Source organism: Pempheris klunzingeri, chromosome 18 (assembly GCF_042242105.1).
Source record: "Pempheris klunzingeri isolate RE-2024b chromosome 18, fPemKlu1.hap1, whole genome shotgun sequence".
Classification (NCBI taxonomy): domain Eukaryota; kingdom Metazoa; phylum Chordata; class Actinopteri; order Acropomatiformes; family Pempheridae; genus Pempheris; species Pempheris klunzingeri.
The window spans coordinates 10985093-11002035 of NC_092029.1; the positions used below are offsets into that span (position 1 = coordinate 10985093).

At 40.5% G+C, this 16943-nt stretch overlaps 1 protein-coding gene across 2 annotated transcripts; it reads right to left on the reverse strand.

Annotated features, from left to right (window-relative positions):
* Positions 1-572: 572 nt before the first annotated feature.
* snx9b (sorting nexin 9b) lies at positions 573-16254 on the reverse strand. 2 transcript variants are annotated; one of them, XM_070848883.1, is made up of 19 exons: positions 15981-16254; positions 14308-14394; positions 13189-13263; positions 11882-12001; positions 11147-11224; positions 9876-10038; positions 6594-6732; positions 5963-6047; positions 5492-5617; positions 5080-5197; positions 4838-4968; positions 4598-4701; positions 4386-4489; positions 4114-4191; positions 3832-3908; positions 3050-3139; positions 2443-2557; positions 2262-2353; positions 573-2097 (listed from the first exon to the last, which is right to left on the reverse strand). In XM_070848883.1, the coding sequence occupies exons 1-19, from the start codon at positions 15990-15992 to the stop codon at positions 2050-2052; spliced, it is 1842 nt and encodes a 613-aa protein (XP_070704984.1). In that variant the 5' UTR covers positions 15993-16254; the 3' UTR covers positions 573-2049. The 2 variants fall into 2 exon arrangements, with proteins under 2 accessions (XP_070704984.1, XP_070704985.1); XM_070848884.1 differs by lacking the exon at positions 11147-11224.
* Between the last annotated feature and the right edge of the window lie 689 nt (positions 16255-16943).

A 16943-nucleotide genomic window follows, 5' to 3' on the forward strand; every position in this document is an offset into this window, starting at 1 on the left:
TACAGCATGTATGTGCTGAGCAGAGGTGAAGTATGTAGGCCAAAGAATACAGAAAAAAAGGCAGCAGCTCTGTAATCAGTTCATTTTAAACTCCTCTAACAGCTGAACCAATGTTTTACGAGATTTTGTAGACAGAGTGTAGAAGAGAATTCTTAATGCAAAAGATTTTTGTAAACTGTGAAATGAGCCCTCCTTGCTCCAATGAAGCCCTCTGTGCACGGGAACACAAACTCAAAAATAACCCACAAACACGAGAATGTATGGAGTATACGAACTCCTTGGCTGGCTACTTTATGTGGTCTAAACATCCAGCTGCACCTGATGGGGGAGAGAGCGGGACGTGGGGTAAAAGAGCTCTTTCACTTCCTCCACAAACACACTCTTTGACCCTTCGCACAGGCTGCCGACTCATTCTCATTCCTATCCAGCTCTACGCAAGAATCAGCTAACGCGAATAAGGGCTCTACTGTGAGTGAGTCAGAGGGTGCGTAGAGTGTTGTACGCGCTGAACCATGCAGAGAACAAAACATGGTTTCTTTCAAACACACACAAAGAAACAAATAAAATCCAAATGAGTACAAATCATTCTTTAATAAATCAAACAGAATTTTCGCTCCTCTTTGAGTTACACTGTATTGCAAATACTTCTATACATAAAATTGTATCTCAGTGAAGCACCCGATAGGTCCAATAGAATGTATATATATATGTATATATATATATATATATGCATATTTTCCATGTATCAAGTGATAAGAAAACAAAGAGTGAACAAGATTAGAGTGATTGCAAAGTGGGCGGTGAAAAGCGAAAGCAAAACTGCATACATGACATAATCCATGGCTGTCCCAAACTCTTCTTGTACTATAGCTTCTTACACTAAACAGTGCTGTTCCACCTTCATATAAAACACCATAATCTGGTCAAAAAAAAAAAAAAAAAAAGACACATTCTTAAGGTGAACTGGGAGAGAGAAATCACTGCCTGCAGGGAGGACTCGAGTCTGACTTCTGGCTTTAAAGTCTTAAAATAATGAACCACAACTTTGGGGATCACTTGTCCCACATTTTGTCTCCTCTCCTGAAATGTAAACTGCAGTGTCATGGAACGCAGGCTGGGGGGCAATTAAGTCAACCATTTCTATTTTCCTCAAAGGGGCAAGGCACATGGGCAAGACAGGAAGGACGTGGAGCTTCCTGTTAGCTTTTGAGGAAGTGTGGGATGAAAGGGGGCTGGGGACTGCCAGCAGTGGACTTACAGTCAACACACACTCTGGCTTTGCCAACTCTTCTGACACTTGGATTGATAAAAACAGGAATGCTCCACTGCTTTCACTGTAGATGTTAGGCCTCTTAAATGTCAACAGTATTTATAGGAGGATTAAAATATACCTAATGTTGGCTGAGAAAGAATAACAGTAAAGCTCAGGCTTTTTTTTATTGTGAATACCATAATCAGAAATCAACCCCCCTGCCGTCCCTGTGGACAGCTGGGAGGACGGCTTTGGTGTTCAGAGTCAGTACATCGCTGCACCACTGTGCAGACAATAGCTTCGCCAATGAAAACTGCAGAGTATTTCCATAACATATGTAGATGTAATGTGTGCACAGGTGTGATGTAAAAAAAAAAAAAAAAAACTTTGCGCCACATCAGAGAAACTCTGGTGTTTGACTCATGTAATGTCGCAATTCAGTGTAACAAACTGTGCATTTACTTCCTGCATCACGAGCTGCAGACGTTGGACAGAGGAAAGGGTGTGTGTAAATAGTGTGTCTTGTTCTGCTACCATTGCTGGGCCCCCAAAAACCAAAAAAGTGTCAAATCCTTTTCAGCTGCTGTACATGCTCATCAACTGCTTAGAAACTTCTGAGTAACACAGCTGCTGGGACTGTTGGCATGAGCAGTAAAGGAGGACATGAGACAAAAGAAGAGAGAAGTGAAATTTAAATTAAAGCGGGGGAAAAGAATGCAGTATAAGCAAGAATATTTTGGATGTTGAGCTGGTTTAATTCTTGTTGTTTTGTAGTGTGAGACTGAGGGCAGCTGTTTTCACATTGTAGTGAACTGACTGTGCGCATGTCTCAGTTTTGCAGCAATCTGTGGATTCAGAAGAAGAAAAAAATGAACATGAATACAAAGGGAGAGTTTGGTAATGTGATGCTTTGGTATCTAAGCTCTATGCAACTGCTCTCCAGGTAATAAAGCCACAAAAAGATAGACTCTAATTTACTGTGATACATGGTCAGTGAAAATGCCTTTACCGTCTCGTAAAACTTCACTTGCTCTTCCAAGTACAGCTGCATGACCCTGTTGTAGTCATAGATGCGGTTGCTATGGAAGTGGTTCATCTCAGCTGTGGGAGGGGAGGGAGGAAACCATCTAAATCAGATACCAAGCTATGAAAAACATCACCACTTCAGTGTCTCTGAGTGAGCGCTCTACCTTGTAATGAGTATGACATGGTGCTGAGTCGTTTCGCCATGGTGACTTTGTCCTGAGGGGTAATTTTACTGGTGGCCACCAGCTTATCGGCCTCTTTCACCTTGTCTATGGCTGCCTGCAAAAAGAACAACACAAACAGTTAACAACACAATAATCCCAGGTAAGGTGACGGAATCTGAAAAGAAACTAAGTGGAAACCTGATGTCTCAACAACAAGGTGTACATGTTCACTCAATTTTGGTCCTTCTGGACTATGCTGCACCAGCCTATTATAAATCCTTTAGTTACTGAATTCTTAGTAACTACAAGTTTAAACTGCACTATTAACATTTCACGGAAGTCTTCACTGGTACAGACTTTAATGTGTAAATCAGCTGCTGGGAAACATCTGTGGCGCTGCCCAATCAAAAACAACCACTTTTGCATCATTAGCTGTAACAACTTTTTAATGTAACAGTTTTTGGGCTCTATTAATGATATATTAAACTAAGTGCCAATGCTTTGTAAATGTATGTATGTAATTTTTTGTATTTCGTGGTATTCAAGCTGTTTAGAGTGAGGGAGAAATGTCAGATTATGCTGACTGATAAATGATTTCTCTATGTACCTTATGGACTCCGATGGTATCCGGGAAGCATCCAAGAAGACCTTTATATTCATTGTTGGTCTCCATGAGGAAGTGGAGGTCTTTCTTGGGCTATAAAGGAAGCAAACACAGTCAAAAAAGATAAATGTAACCTAAAATTGGAACAAAGTTAAATTCAAAACAGGAAAAAAAACAGACTGGGCCTGATAAGAACGAACACACTAGACAAAGAGTTGCTGTAGTACTACAATGAGTATTTGAATAGATAATAGATAATAGCATATTCTTCCTTTACCCTTGATTTGTGAAGGGAAAGCTGTATGGAACCTTCACAGGTTAATACAACAGATGAATTGTTTTAGAAATTTGGCCCATAATATGAATCCATGTCCAGACACTGACTTTCATCAGAAGTATCACAGGCATCGCTAAACTAAAACAAACAATTCTGCAGGAGCACTGAGAAAAAGTGTCTGGAGCAGCACCAGCTTACCAGATGAATCCTCCCTCAGGCAGCTGCTAGGACATCAAAAAAGGCCCAAGTTTGATTTTAATACACACCACACTGATCAGACCACACAGAACGGTCAGAAAAGCCACATTCAAATACTAGGAAATACTAGAGATTTGGAGTTGCCTGGGGCTTCTTCCTTTACAGATAGATCATGAGCAGGACACTGGGTTAAGGGGGTCATTAAAAACGCCAAAACTAGGATGTAAATACTGACTGCAAACAGGAAATAGTCAAGGACACTGCGAGTTACATTGAGTGTGAATGATGTTGTAACAGGAATTGCACCAACCTGCTCTGCCACCATCTGAGCTATCTCTTCGTAAGTCTTTCCTGCGGCTGTCATGGCATCAGTCAGGGTCGACTCACCTACAGCAGAAAAGCGGTTAAAATATGTCTTCAATGTGTTTCTCAACAGTACATGTGTGGTAATGCACATCTTCCCTGCTGCTACCATTATGCTGATGACATGTGTTGATTACAGCAGTCTTTTGAAGGTGCCACCCAAAAGAAAGAAAATGCCTCAAGTCACTCAAAATAACACCTGATGTTATATTTGTATTCATGGCTGTACCTTGGTATCCACTGCTGGTGAAGACAGAGGAGAGGTTTTGGAAGGCCTTTCCGATTCTCTGGTACTCTTTTGGCAAAGCTGTGTTGAGGAACAATTGAAACATGAACACAGACACACACACACACACACACACACAGTGTGTGAATGACTTTTTCTTTGGTTGACAAAACATAATAACCTTTCTTTGATATAAACAGTGATTACAGCACAAAGTCAAGGTGTGGGTGTGTCTGGTAAAACGTTTATTTAGCTGCATTGCAGTGTGTACGTACGGCCTGTGCATCTCTTCCAGTGCTCGTTGCCCACAGTGAGGATTTCCTTTACCCCGTCATCCATGGCTTTGGTAAACCTGCTGAACTGCTCACATTTCTGCTCCCTACGGACATTTTGTGAACAATAAACCATAAAAGGGTGAAGATTCTGCTTTTTGAGCTGGGCTTTTAAATTTGCAGTGAATTTAGAGTTAAGTTTGATTAATACTCACACTTCCACAGGATCCATGTCTGAAGCTTCAGGCTCTATTGTGGTGAAGATCATCACTCCCACCGTCTCATCCTTCTCTGCTTTTCTCTTCGCCATCTTCCAGTCCTGCATCAATGGATCTCTCGTTTTAATCAAGCAATAATAATTACCTAGTTTTAGTGATTAGAATGCATCATAGTTTTTGAATAAAACATATTGTCCAGAAATTCAAGGGAGACAAAGTGGAGGAGGAATAGCACACCTTCTCGTCCTTATAGGTGAGGAAAATCTGGAAAACGTCGCTGCTGGAAACAATCGGGTGCCTGCACATCCGGGTCATCCAGCCCTGCAACCGCTCCATACGCATCTTAATAAACTCTTCCTCAAATCGCCCTGGAATGGAAGGGAGGTTATAAAGATATAATTTTCATGTCGTTATCAGTGAATGTTTGTCTTTTTTTGTGTCTTACTGTACATTCGTTGGTTAGAGAGTCGGGCACTTACCAGTCACCTGCTTGTCTGGTAAAGAGGGGATGGGGATGGCGGACCCAAACTTGTCTAGCAGCCTCTCATACAGCCAATCAAAGTGCTTGTATCTGTGATTGACTGGTCGGTTTGTGGTCTGCAAACCAATAACATGCAGTTATAGACACTATCAGGTAAGGGCAAACACTTATTTTAGCCATATCTTACAAAATTACATAGAATCATTAAATAGAGCAATTTGTTTTTATTGAACAGACACATGCAGAATATAATGATGTAATTTACATCAGGACTTCTAAGAAAAAAATTCTACGGTACATTGAATATATTTCTAGATGTTGTATTTGCAGTAATTTGGTGTCTAAACTCAAGTTTAGTTCAATCCCACAATAAAAATATAGATGGTTTGAAAATGCTGCTGGATACATACGTTGGGTGTGATTTGGTACTCGATGTAGCTCTTGAGGCCGTACATCTTCGAGCCTTTCTTGGGATCGGCCACCACACAGTCTAGCTGAGCTTCTGGGTAAGACCACACCGGACCAACTTCTCCCATCTGTGCAGAAAACACAAGGTTTAGAAACCTACTAGTCCGCATTGCATGGCAGAACCACATAGGTTCACACTGATGAAATGAGGAAACCATGTCAAAACATGCTGTAATCCTGTCCAATACACTGTAGGGAGTGTGATATCTATCGCTGCAATACTACCTGAAAAAACTACCTGCTGAGCAGCATAAACTGTATCTACCTGTAAATGTGCTCATGACTCATTTTTAGTTACTAATTCAAATCAGACAGGTTAAATTACTGAACTTCGACCATTGATATAACAAATTGTGATATCTCATGATATCCTGCAAACTATGATATTGTATGGATATTTAGAGATAACCTACATAGATCAGTAGCTTGTCTTTGCCCTTAGCAAGCTGCTTGCACAGGAGGTAGAGCTCCGGACCAGACTTGGAGAAACCAGGAAACCTGCACAGAGAAAGAGAAGTTTAAAAAGTGATGGTTCTTTTTTCTCTTTTCTCTCTCTCTAACTTCCACCCTCAGAGTTAAAGGATTTTTTTTGGTCATGCACGTTCATGTCTTTGGATTCACAGTATTCTCACTGATCTACAGGTGGTGGTAACATCCCAATACATGCTGCAATGTGCCAACAAAGGTGAGGAGAAAGAGGACTGCTTGCTACTGAACATTGATATAAACAATACGGGCTTCAAAGCCTTTAAGACAAATAAGCTTAGCAGATGCATTATGAGGAAGGAAATGCATTCAACACGTTTGCAACACTGAATGTAAATCCCACAGGGCACCTTTCAATGATGCGTAATTCTATAATGTGTTTGTACTATACAGTATACACTATACATTATAAAGTACCATTAGCTTTATGACATTCAAAGAGAGAAAATTCACCAAATTGCTTTATGTGATCACAATATTTTTGCAATTTTTCTTCTTCAGACACACTGATGTGCTGTATTGTGAAGCCTCATGTCCTACTGCCTTATTAAGTCTTACTTGTTGAGTGAGATTTTCATCGAGGACGCATGAGCTCCTCCTCTTTGCATTGCTCCACTGTCTCCAGATTCTGATTCGGCGTAACCTCCAGTAGACTTCATGTCATCCCACTCGTCATCCCACTCATCATCCTCGGCTCCTGAAGGCAGGTACATGCACACAAGGTTGTGATTTAAATCACTGACACAGAAAGTACAAGTTCTCTGTTCAGCAAACTACTGTTCGACTAAATTTACAAGAAGCCAACTGAGGGAGAAAACTGATAAAAAACAGCAGCCATTGCTCTATTATATGAATTACATACTAGCAAGGGTTTTCGTCCAAAGGATTTCCTCAATTCTGTTTAATAAACCAATTCTTAAGTGTTTCCATTATGGATAACTGTTGTGTTGGACAGAGAGACAACTACATGTTGCAGTCTGACTAATATTATCTAATGTTATCTGAAATAGAGGGATACTTGATGTTATTTCTTAATTTAGGGATTCTTAATTTTTCTTACTTATTTCATAAGTAGAAAATACTCTGGTTAGCCTTGCTCTGTGGTCCTAAACAACAGATTAGAAAGAGATTTTCCCAGCGGTAATGGATGCAACTGCACTAGCCTGAGGGCATGCAGCACCCACCTTTATGCTTTTGGAAACATTGCATGGCTGTAATTTGGTGACATGCATTGCTAACAAATGCATATAAATATACACAGCATTGACACAATTGCTGGGTTGCAAGTATTGCACTTTTTGTGATGTTTGGCTAAATCTGTTCATTGGTTCAAACAATATTGCCATTCTGCATTAGCTGAAATTTCATATGAAAACTCAAGAGAATGCATGTAGGTGTAAAATCATTTTGTGGATCTGCAAGTACAACAAAGATAAAGAACTAGTAAACAGTTTGAAACTGGCTCTACTTGAGGACAGATTCTCAAATTCCATCTTTAAAAGCTACCAAAAATAATGCATAATTTGTATGGCAAGATTTTCTCATCTGCCATGCACTCTCAAAGCAAGGTTTAAAACCTTACAGATATAGTATTAAGGCTGCAATGCAAGTAGTAGACTGAAATTGAGGTCTGAATGTAGTCTCAGGCAATTAGAGCAAATATTTCCACACGCAGACAACAGACAAGTTAGGAAACCACAAGCATTGCATTACATCTGCCAAAGTGCAATAAATACATATTGAGTTAAGACCAGAATCTGATTTTCTGACATCACTTTACCTTTATATAAATATTATTATGGTTTTTTTTTTATTATGAGAAAACAGAATGTAAAGTTTGCAAAACTATAAACACATTGCTAGCTGATGAAACAGCCACAGCTAGCCTTAGCTAAAGCTAAATTTAACAAGTACTTCTTGTTTCTACCCGTTTCCTATTACTGAAAAAAACATTTTGATGATACAACATTTTAGTAATTCAGTCCGTTTTCCCAAATAACATAAGGGAGTATCTAAATCCATGATGGCTAAACAAAAAAGTAACAACAGCTAAGCTAACAGCTCTGCCAAAAGCCTAGCTTAGCTGAGCTGCAACCACCACCAGGGCCCCCGACCCCCTAAATGCTAAATGCCCCTAAATACATTTTTTTTCCTTAAAATTATCTAAAGGTAGAATGCAAAATAATCTGCCTAAAAAGGCATCAAATGTATTCATTTATTCATCTTTTTCTATTTGGGCATTAAATCATACAATTTATCTCAAACTCATTATGAAAATCAGCATTAACTTCTTATTGTATACATTCACTTCAACAAAAGTCTGAAAGATATTAACATTTTCGGTCTGTGATTTTGACCTCACAAATACACTGCATGTATCAGAGGCACAATAGAATCCAGTCACACCATCGTCAGAGGTCAGTCACAATAAAGTTAAAACAGTGATATGTTAAGAGACAAACTGAATGCCTCACACACATGCCTTTAAGAAAGTAAATCATTTCCTTAAACTGTTTGCTGGAAACTCTCTTCATCAGCACTTACTGCCAGTCCACACTCAAAAATTAGGAAAAAGCTTTTCACCAGGTGATGCATGAGGATACCTGTGTAATCGATAAGGTACGGATACGGGTAGATGTCTTTGGCAAAAAGGAAAGAAAGAAAAAGACTGTCAATTCTTCTCCTTGCCATTTATTCCCCCCCTTTCTCTTTTTAGAATAACAACCAGTGAACTTCAAAAACAGGCGAAGTAATTTGTCCTTCTGAGTCATGCGTGACGCTAACTTTTCCATAATCTGGCAAAAATTATTGTCCAGTCCACGTGCTGGTGCATCTGTGTGGAGGGACTGGCCAGAGACAGAAGACTGAGCAGAACCACATCTGAGTCACTCCAGATCTGTGAAGCATTGAGTGAAATAGAGTTTGCTAATAATAAATACTGGATCACCTGCGTAGAGTTCCAGATGAGAGGTTTTACTGGATATTCTCATGTATTCTGTCCTCATTATAAAAACAAATATTTTTATATTTGCTAATCTCATGTGGTATTACAAGACTACTTGACCACTATTTCACTCTGAGAAACATGGATCTCTTCCTAGTGAGAGGAAAACATTAGACATAAGCACATTTATAATCTTATATACTGAAATAATTTTCTGTCTTACAAACAACAAACTCATAATTTCACCAAAACAGAGACCTTTTTTTACATGTCAAAACTCAAACACATATCCAAGATGTGCACTAAAGCACAGAATGTTGTAGGATGTAGCTCTACCTCAATAATAACAAGCATCCAAACAGAAAGCTGATTCTGACATTAGACAAGGCCCTTAAATGTACAGCCACATAATCTAACTTTGTTGCAGAGTAATGTTTCCTCCAGAGGGGTCAGCAGGAAGAACAACCTCATCCACTGCAGCCATATATTCTATTCTGTCCCCACAATTACAGTTTAAGAAGCAAACAGTAAGTTTAGCAAGATAATGTCAACAAGACTTAGAAAGAGAGAGTGACCTTTCCATGCCTGCAACCACATAAAGACATCAGTGTCTGTAATCTGTTTTAAGCACTGCATTTTCTGGATGACTACATCTGTCACTTCTGTATCCTTTTAACTGTTATACAGCCAACAAATACAATAACTTAAAAAGAAAGCAGAAGCACTTAATGATGTATAAATGCAGACTTAATTTCCAAATTTAAATTATCCTGAGGTTTTGAATACCAGTACTGAGTAATTTAAGTAAAACCACAAGGTTGAAATTTAAGATTATTTTATGGCACATACTGACACCTCAACAACCATCATGGCGCTAACTGAAAAGCTGGTCTTACCTGGGCCCTGGTAAGCCTGAGGGTGGCCCTGTGGCATGGAGGCCCAGGCGTCAGCAGCACTCTTTCCAGTCTGGGTGCCCTCTGGATTGGATGCCCAGTTGTTGTTGGAGCCCCCCGAGGGGGGCGCGTTCCACACTGACCAGGGATCATTACCGTTACTAGCCTGGAAGAGGGAGACGGTGTGAAAGAAGCAGAGAAATGATCAAGTATGGAGAGGGAGATATAAGAGAGAGAGAGCACAGAGTGGAGCTCAGGCTAGTTTGGAGTCTGTTCAATGAGAAAGTGACAGTAGTCTTAAAACAACATGCTTTTCCAAACACATGACGCAGACCTGGCCTTTAACAGAGCAATCAGTTCAGATGACTCATCTCAACAACAACATTGTAGTTTAAAATTGCTGCTTGACATATCCCAAAACTACAAATATCAAACTGCATATTTAGAAAAAGACATGCTTACAGTGATGCACACTCACACTACCATTCTTAAGCCATTTACAATATATCTAACATTTATAGTAGTTAATGGCTGAAAATGCAGCTACATGCCATGCTTGAAAGGCAGACATCCTGTGGTGACCACTGTGGAAACTTCTGCGCATAAACATGCAATAGAGTGTATGTGGGCCTTTTGTAGGTTGCAGCACGCTTGATGCTAACCTAACTAGTACAGGGTCACTTAATACACTACATGATACACATAGACATTCAGGAAATTACTTTAAATGAATCAGTACTTTCAAGAGAAACTGATGCAATGACACTGGGAAATGAGCACAGCAGTGCAGCAACAATACTCCAACAACATTTTCCAGCCCATAAATAGACAACAGTCACACAACAGTCTGTTAAAATGGCACTGAAAAAAAATTGAGAATTGTTTATGAGATTCTGATCCTCCTGAGTTAATGTGTGTGTTCTAGCCTGATGATTTGTCCGTGTGATTAGTCAATTACATGTGAGATACGATGATTATTGACTCTGATCTCTGAGCTTTTTATGTTTCACTGTGGTGCTGATTCACACAATTGAGATATAGGGTGTGGGAGTCGATTGGTGCCGTGTGAATGTGAACGTGGGCAAGTGTGAACTTTTCGTGCAAAGTGAACGGAGAGGGTGAGTTCATGCTGTCTGCAGGCAGTAGGTGCGGGAGGGGGACTCTGCCAAAGCAAACCAATCAGAGAGTAGGGGGCTGTGGGCAGAGAATGGGTGAGGGTGGAGGGCTTGGTTTCACGCCATTGGCCTCATCCTCCACCCTCAAGGGGCGGTTACCTCATCAGGGGACGAAAGGTATGGGGAAACTGGGGTGTCGGGGGTGTCCGGCTGGGGACTTAAGCCCCCAGCATCCACCTTGAGGGGAAAAGAAGGTGATGTTATCACAAAGCACCAGCAGTGAGTGTTCACACTCAGCAGAGGAAGGGTTAAAGTGATGCTGGAGGTAGATGTGCATGTGAGTCTGACAGAGAGTGTGAGAGGGAATGAAGGATAATGGCTGACGCACTTCCTGCCTTAACCACTTACTGTGCCCAAATTTCTACTGATCCAGCAGTACGCTCATATGCGTGGAACTTCCTGTCTGCTAACGACAAAAGATTTCACTTAACTTATTTCCTCTTGCTTCAGGTTTTTCTAGAGCTAAAACCTGCTTCAGATATAAATGACATGACCACTGTGAATATCTTCCACGGCAGCTGCTCTCACTTCTGCATCTGTTGGGTTCACATACAAGCAGCGTGAACGTCAGTTAAACTCATCGCATACTTCTGCTTTCCACTTTTTCTTCAAAATCACCCCATCGCACATACTTTTGAGTGGGAGAAAGACAGCGTGGCAGGTACACTGTGCATGGTGCTTCCCCAGCACTGGTCTGGGGTATTGAATCTGAAGAACTTAAAGCTCTTCATCATTTTTCTAGTTTCTAAAGGTCAGTAAATAGAAAAAAAACAGGTTGTTATGATGTAAATATGAATTGAATGTACCCATACATTCATTAGGTGAGTGCATTACCTGGTTTTGTGCAGGTGCTGATGCAGGTGCATAGGCGTCAAAGATGGACAGATCTGGTGGTGCAGTATTTCCAACACTTGCAGTAGGTGCTGTGGTTGCCGCTGCTGGGAACGATGGAAACTACAACAGAGGGAATAAAAGACAGAGGGAGAGACAGAAAACAGTCCCATTAAATGAACAACATCCAGATATTCCAGAGTGATTTGATGACTTTTAAAGGTGCACTCTTCTATGGTAATGTGATCTTGTCTTCTTTGTACTACCCAGCTTTGCTAACTGGGTTTTTAACTTTCCTAGTTTATCCAAATATCATGGCACCGGCTGAAGATACTGACGAGGGATGCTAAAAGTTAACCATTTTGCCTTTAATTATCCAACAATAAGAATTTTGACTGATTAAAACTACCAGTTAAACAGTTAAGCAACATTAATGTTGTATTTTACAAAGTATAAAAACAATATAAAGCAGCAACAGTGACCCACAAAAACCTTTGTCAGTTAATGGTTAATCATTAACATTCCCTAAAGTAGACATTTAAATCTGCTCTACCACTTGACAATATGACGATACCACGGAGATCTTGTTTTTACCAGTAGAGTGCACTGAAATAGAGAGTAGCTGCATGAGAAACAGGCGGCGTCCTGATGTGTTTCATTAGATATTACATAAGTTACAAGTGCAATTGTCATCAGTGTGTTTTTATGATTTGGAAACAAAAGTCTGGTGGCAGCTGGGGAGGTAACTTAAGGTCAGACAAACACACACATCCACATAAGCTTGTTTGCCAAGTAAAGCAGATGGATAGCATCAACCTCTCTCTTGAACACACAAACATTACATGCTAGATGTGTTGTTTAGAGTGAGGCTTCACTGTTAACAAGACGTCACAGACTTAACTTTTGGTCAAACTCTCTCTGTGGCTCTTTCTGAATATATTAAGGGTGAATCATATCCCCATGATGAAGAGTTACTGGATCACACTGGACACACACACTCACACACACAAACCCAAACACCCTAATCAGCAAAACCCTGAAGGAGGCACATCCTGTTGTGATTCTAGCTTCAGGCAGTGGCAGTACCACAGTCTACAGTCAATGCAGAAACATATCCATTTCTAAAATGACAGACATCGAACTAATAGAGGCACTGAGAGGTTGAAATGTTACATATTTTGCTGTGCTTTGATAAAGATAATCAAAATATGATTGCAGATGGCTTTGCAGCTTCATTTTTTTGGAGGTACATGTATTTCCGTGGAGGGTGTGACAGGTCTGTGGTGAAATCAAGGGACTGTCCATCTTACCTCGATGTAGTCCTCTGGCACCAGGCCAACTTCCCCTCTGGAGTTCTGTGCTTCAATCCAGCCGCCTCCAATATTCTGAAAAGGAACAAGATCCAAATTGACACGTTTGGATAAACGACTAGCACTGGCTCAGGCCAGCAGAGAGAAGGTGCCTGCATCACCAAATAGATCAGACTGATTCATTTATTTCAGTTTGAGTCACACTTTGGATTTTATTCATTTTGATACAAGGACACTTTGCTGTGAGTGATGATGTTCCCTTTCCTGCCACATGACTACTATAACAATAGTATTAGTATTCACATGCACTTGTGGAAAAAAAAAACTCAGGAGGGTTTCTCAAGAAAATTGCAGCTGTGTTACTATGTCTGTGTTTTTCGTTACTTGTTACTACGATTAAGGATACCAGGTTTCCCATCCACATATCATTTAAGAATTCAGGTCGGAGCAAAGAGCTGACAACAACCAGGTTACCAAAGTATCAGTAAACACACTGAAAGCTCCCATGACAAATTCCTCCACAGTCAGTTTATTTAGTGAGGAAAACAAAGATTCTGGTTTCCTCATACAGTAGGTCCTGGCTGGCTTAGGACCGACTTTGATTAGAAAACTATGTAGGTCAGCACACAGTGGGTGACCTTTGAACTGCTGGCGACTGGCGATAATGACATCATGGTTGCTCCCTCTCCTTTTTCCCTTTTGTCCTTCCTTCCTCTGTACATGTTTGTGACACTCGTCGTTTATAGTCAACCTGACATCATGTGAGTTGGGCCTTTAAAGGACTGTTGGTTTTCAATAGCAATGCTACATAGTCACACACTGAGTCACATGAATTTGAGTTTATAACACACAGATGCTAGATGTAGTTTTCTCTTGCACAAACGATTTTTAATAATAAACTGATTTTAACTACATGACTCCCACTAAAGATTTAATATGATGTACACAAAACATGCATAAAGACACAGGAAATAAAATTTCATGTAAACAAGCTGAATAAAAATCATCATCATAAAAATGTAATGCAACAGCAGGTACCAGGATCCTGCACCCAGTGACCACTGGGTAGAGGGAAGACAGCGATAGAGGGACAGTAGAAGAGCGCTGATTCAAATTTACCTGATTGGTGATAGTGACGGTCTCGCCTTCTTTCACCGTCAACTCGTTGTTTCCAGGCTCAGCCGTGAATTCATATAAAACGTGTGCCTGAACACAATAAAAAAAATTTAAAAAAAGAGACAAAACACTAACTGCATGTTTGATGCACACATTTATGAAGGCAGAACATGAGCATTTACTTGCATGTGCATGTGTATTTGCATGTACACACATCTCATGACACAGTGCAACAGACCAAACTAGTTCCTCCAGGCCTGTTATGCTGACTCTTACTAGGCACCAGCATCAACAAAAACAAGGTTACCTGGTTCACTTTAATACAGAAGCCTGCAGTTATTCTCACACTGACCCACGTCCACTAATCTGCTCTTCCCTTTTGGCCCCACACACCAACCACAAGTGAGAGTTAACAGTGTGAAAACAACTATCAATGTGACTTTCACAGCTCACTTCATGGCCTTCCCACACTCTTATTATTTTCATAAATTTGACTATCCCAATTCACTATATTTGCTCTTTCCTGAGCAGAGATCTATTTTAGCGTTAGCCTGTCACCTCCCAGGAATCAAGAGGAAGCTGGATGATGGTTTTAAACAGGAAGTCCTGAATTTTTCTGGCAATGGCCTCAGCTCTGCTGGCTCAGTTATTAGTTGTATGTAGTGAAAGTCCTTTGTTTTGAAGTCTGCTCGGGCCAAGGATGACCTAGACCTTCCTGGCTTGATGGCTTGGTGTGTTCTGCACAGATGTTATTTAAATGTACCCCATCCAATCAAAAAAGCCGTATTACTTAATACCACTTCACTTGGCTGTTTGACACTAGAAATGAACATTCACGTTAATCTACAGAAGAATATAATCCTGAATCTAAATCTGAATTTAACACGTGTACAAACAGGCACGTTTTGTGAGAGAACAACTAATTGGAAGCCAATCCTGGTCCAATATGGAAACTCAAAACCTCCAGTGCACAAACTCTGAGAATGCAGCTTTCAAATAAGTAGGAAAACAACCTTTGGTCATATCAAAAAAATTCTTTTAGATTTTCAAGAGTTTAAACCTGGTGATTTTTTGTGTGCAGAAAAATGGGTAAAAGAGTAAAAGTATTTTTTGTTTAAAACATGTCTGGAGAAGATGTTTAAGGTAAATGAAATAATAAATTGTATAATAGATTGTAATCAAACTAAGCCTTAAACTTACCACTTATTCCCTCCCATTTTAATAGAATTACATATCCGTATTGATGGAAAATTATACAATGTAGTCTTCTGAATGACAAACACCGAGGACTACATTTCCCAGCATTCCACGGAGGTAGAAATGACCCGCACTAGAAAGGTAGTAAAATGTCACAAGACACTTTCTTAATGAGACACATTTTCCATGTAGGCTGCAGCAAAAACACCCGTGTCACATTTACTGACATAAGCATGTGTTGTAAGCGTCCATTACACGCTTCTAAACCAGACTTTTGTGGACTGTTTTGAACTCTGCGTGTGTAGTTTACCGAGTGAAGTACTCACTGTAAACCTAATGCGAGAAACTGTGACCGTCTGTGCCTCCACAAGCCCACAACCCGCATTATTCGTGTTTAAAAAAAGACTGTCAGAAGAAAGTGGAGGGGATAATACACCAGGGTTGACGTTAAAACAGCCCAGAACAGCTGCCGGACTTACCTTTAGCGCCATTGTCGAAGTATTGATCAATCATTCCAAAAACAGGCCCTGCAGTTTTCAGGATTTCCAGTCCTCAGCTGGACATTTCCCCCCGCCGCGCTTCAACTAAAAGCGAAGAAAAAACACGGTAATTCCTCCCGGTGAAGAGCCGCCGCAACACACACTTTAACACATTACTAAAAGCACTTTGTCACTTAAAAACTCAAAAAGCTGAAGAAAAAAACAACACGGTAGGGACAGACTGGCTCAGTGCGACGGCAAGTTTGAAGCGCGCAGAGAGCCGCTGACAGTGCGGAGGGAGTGACCTGCTGCACGGAGACAAACCGGAAAGGTAGGCTCGGTCCTCCAAGACATGACTAATAAATACAGCTTCACAGGAGAGCAGACAGAGGCCTGCTGCAGCGAAAATGTAAGGAAGGCATACAAGGCAAATAAACTGGCTATACACGGGGAATGGCGGATGCTCAAAACACAAAAAAGTATAAGTTAATTAGAATATCAACAGTTATCATAATTCATAAACTACTCAGATGAGTTGTACAGCCATAAAAACTGTAAATAATAATTGTTTGCCTTTACTGCCATCCAAATGTTTCCTTTACAATGTAAGCCTGTTGCATCAATGCAATCTTTCTAATTCGTTTTTCATGCTTTAGAAGGGTACTTTCCAAAATATATAAACTATGCCCAGAGGCTTCGTTGGGTGTATTCTGACCAAAAGCAATGGTCAGTGCTCAAAGTGTATTATTCTAGTCTGGAGTAGTTTTCTGTGCTGTTTACTGACAGTGTTGTTGAAGGCTCTCAGCTGGTGTTAAGGCTCAAAGGGAGTGACCCCCCTGGACTTATTTCTCATGCTGAAGTCGGCCTCTGCTGGGCTCTCTGTGCTATTACATGACAAGCAAGGTCCATCACTGACACCCCTGTGGTCAGATCTGATAGCATCATCAAAACAACAAAGGACGA

Bases quoted from the DNA above. Each gene is read 5' to 3' on its own strand.
- snx9b (XM_070848883.1), bottom strand. The intron at 6,733-9,875 runs GTAAGACCAGCT...ACCTGCCTTCAG, and splicing joins TCAGGCTTACCAGGGCCCAG to GAGCCGAGGATGATGAGTGG. The intron at 6,048-6,593 runs GTAAGACTTAAT...TTCTCTGTGCAG, and splicing joins ATGAAAATCTCACTCAACAA to GTTTCCTGGTTTCTCCAAGT.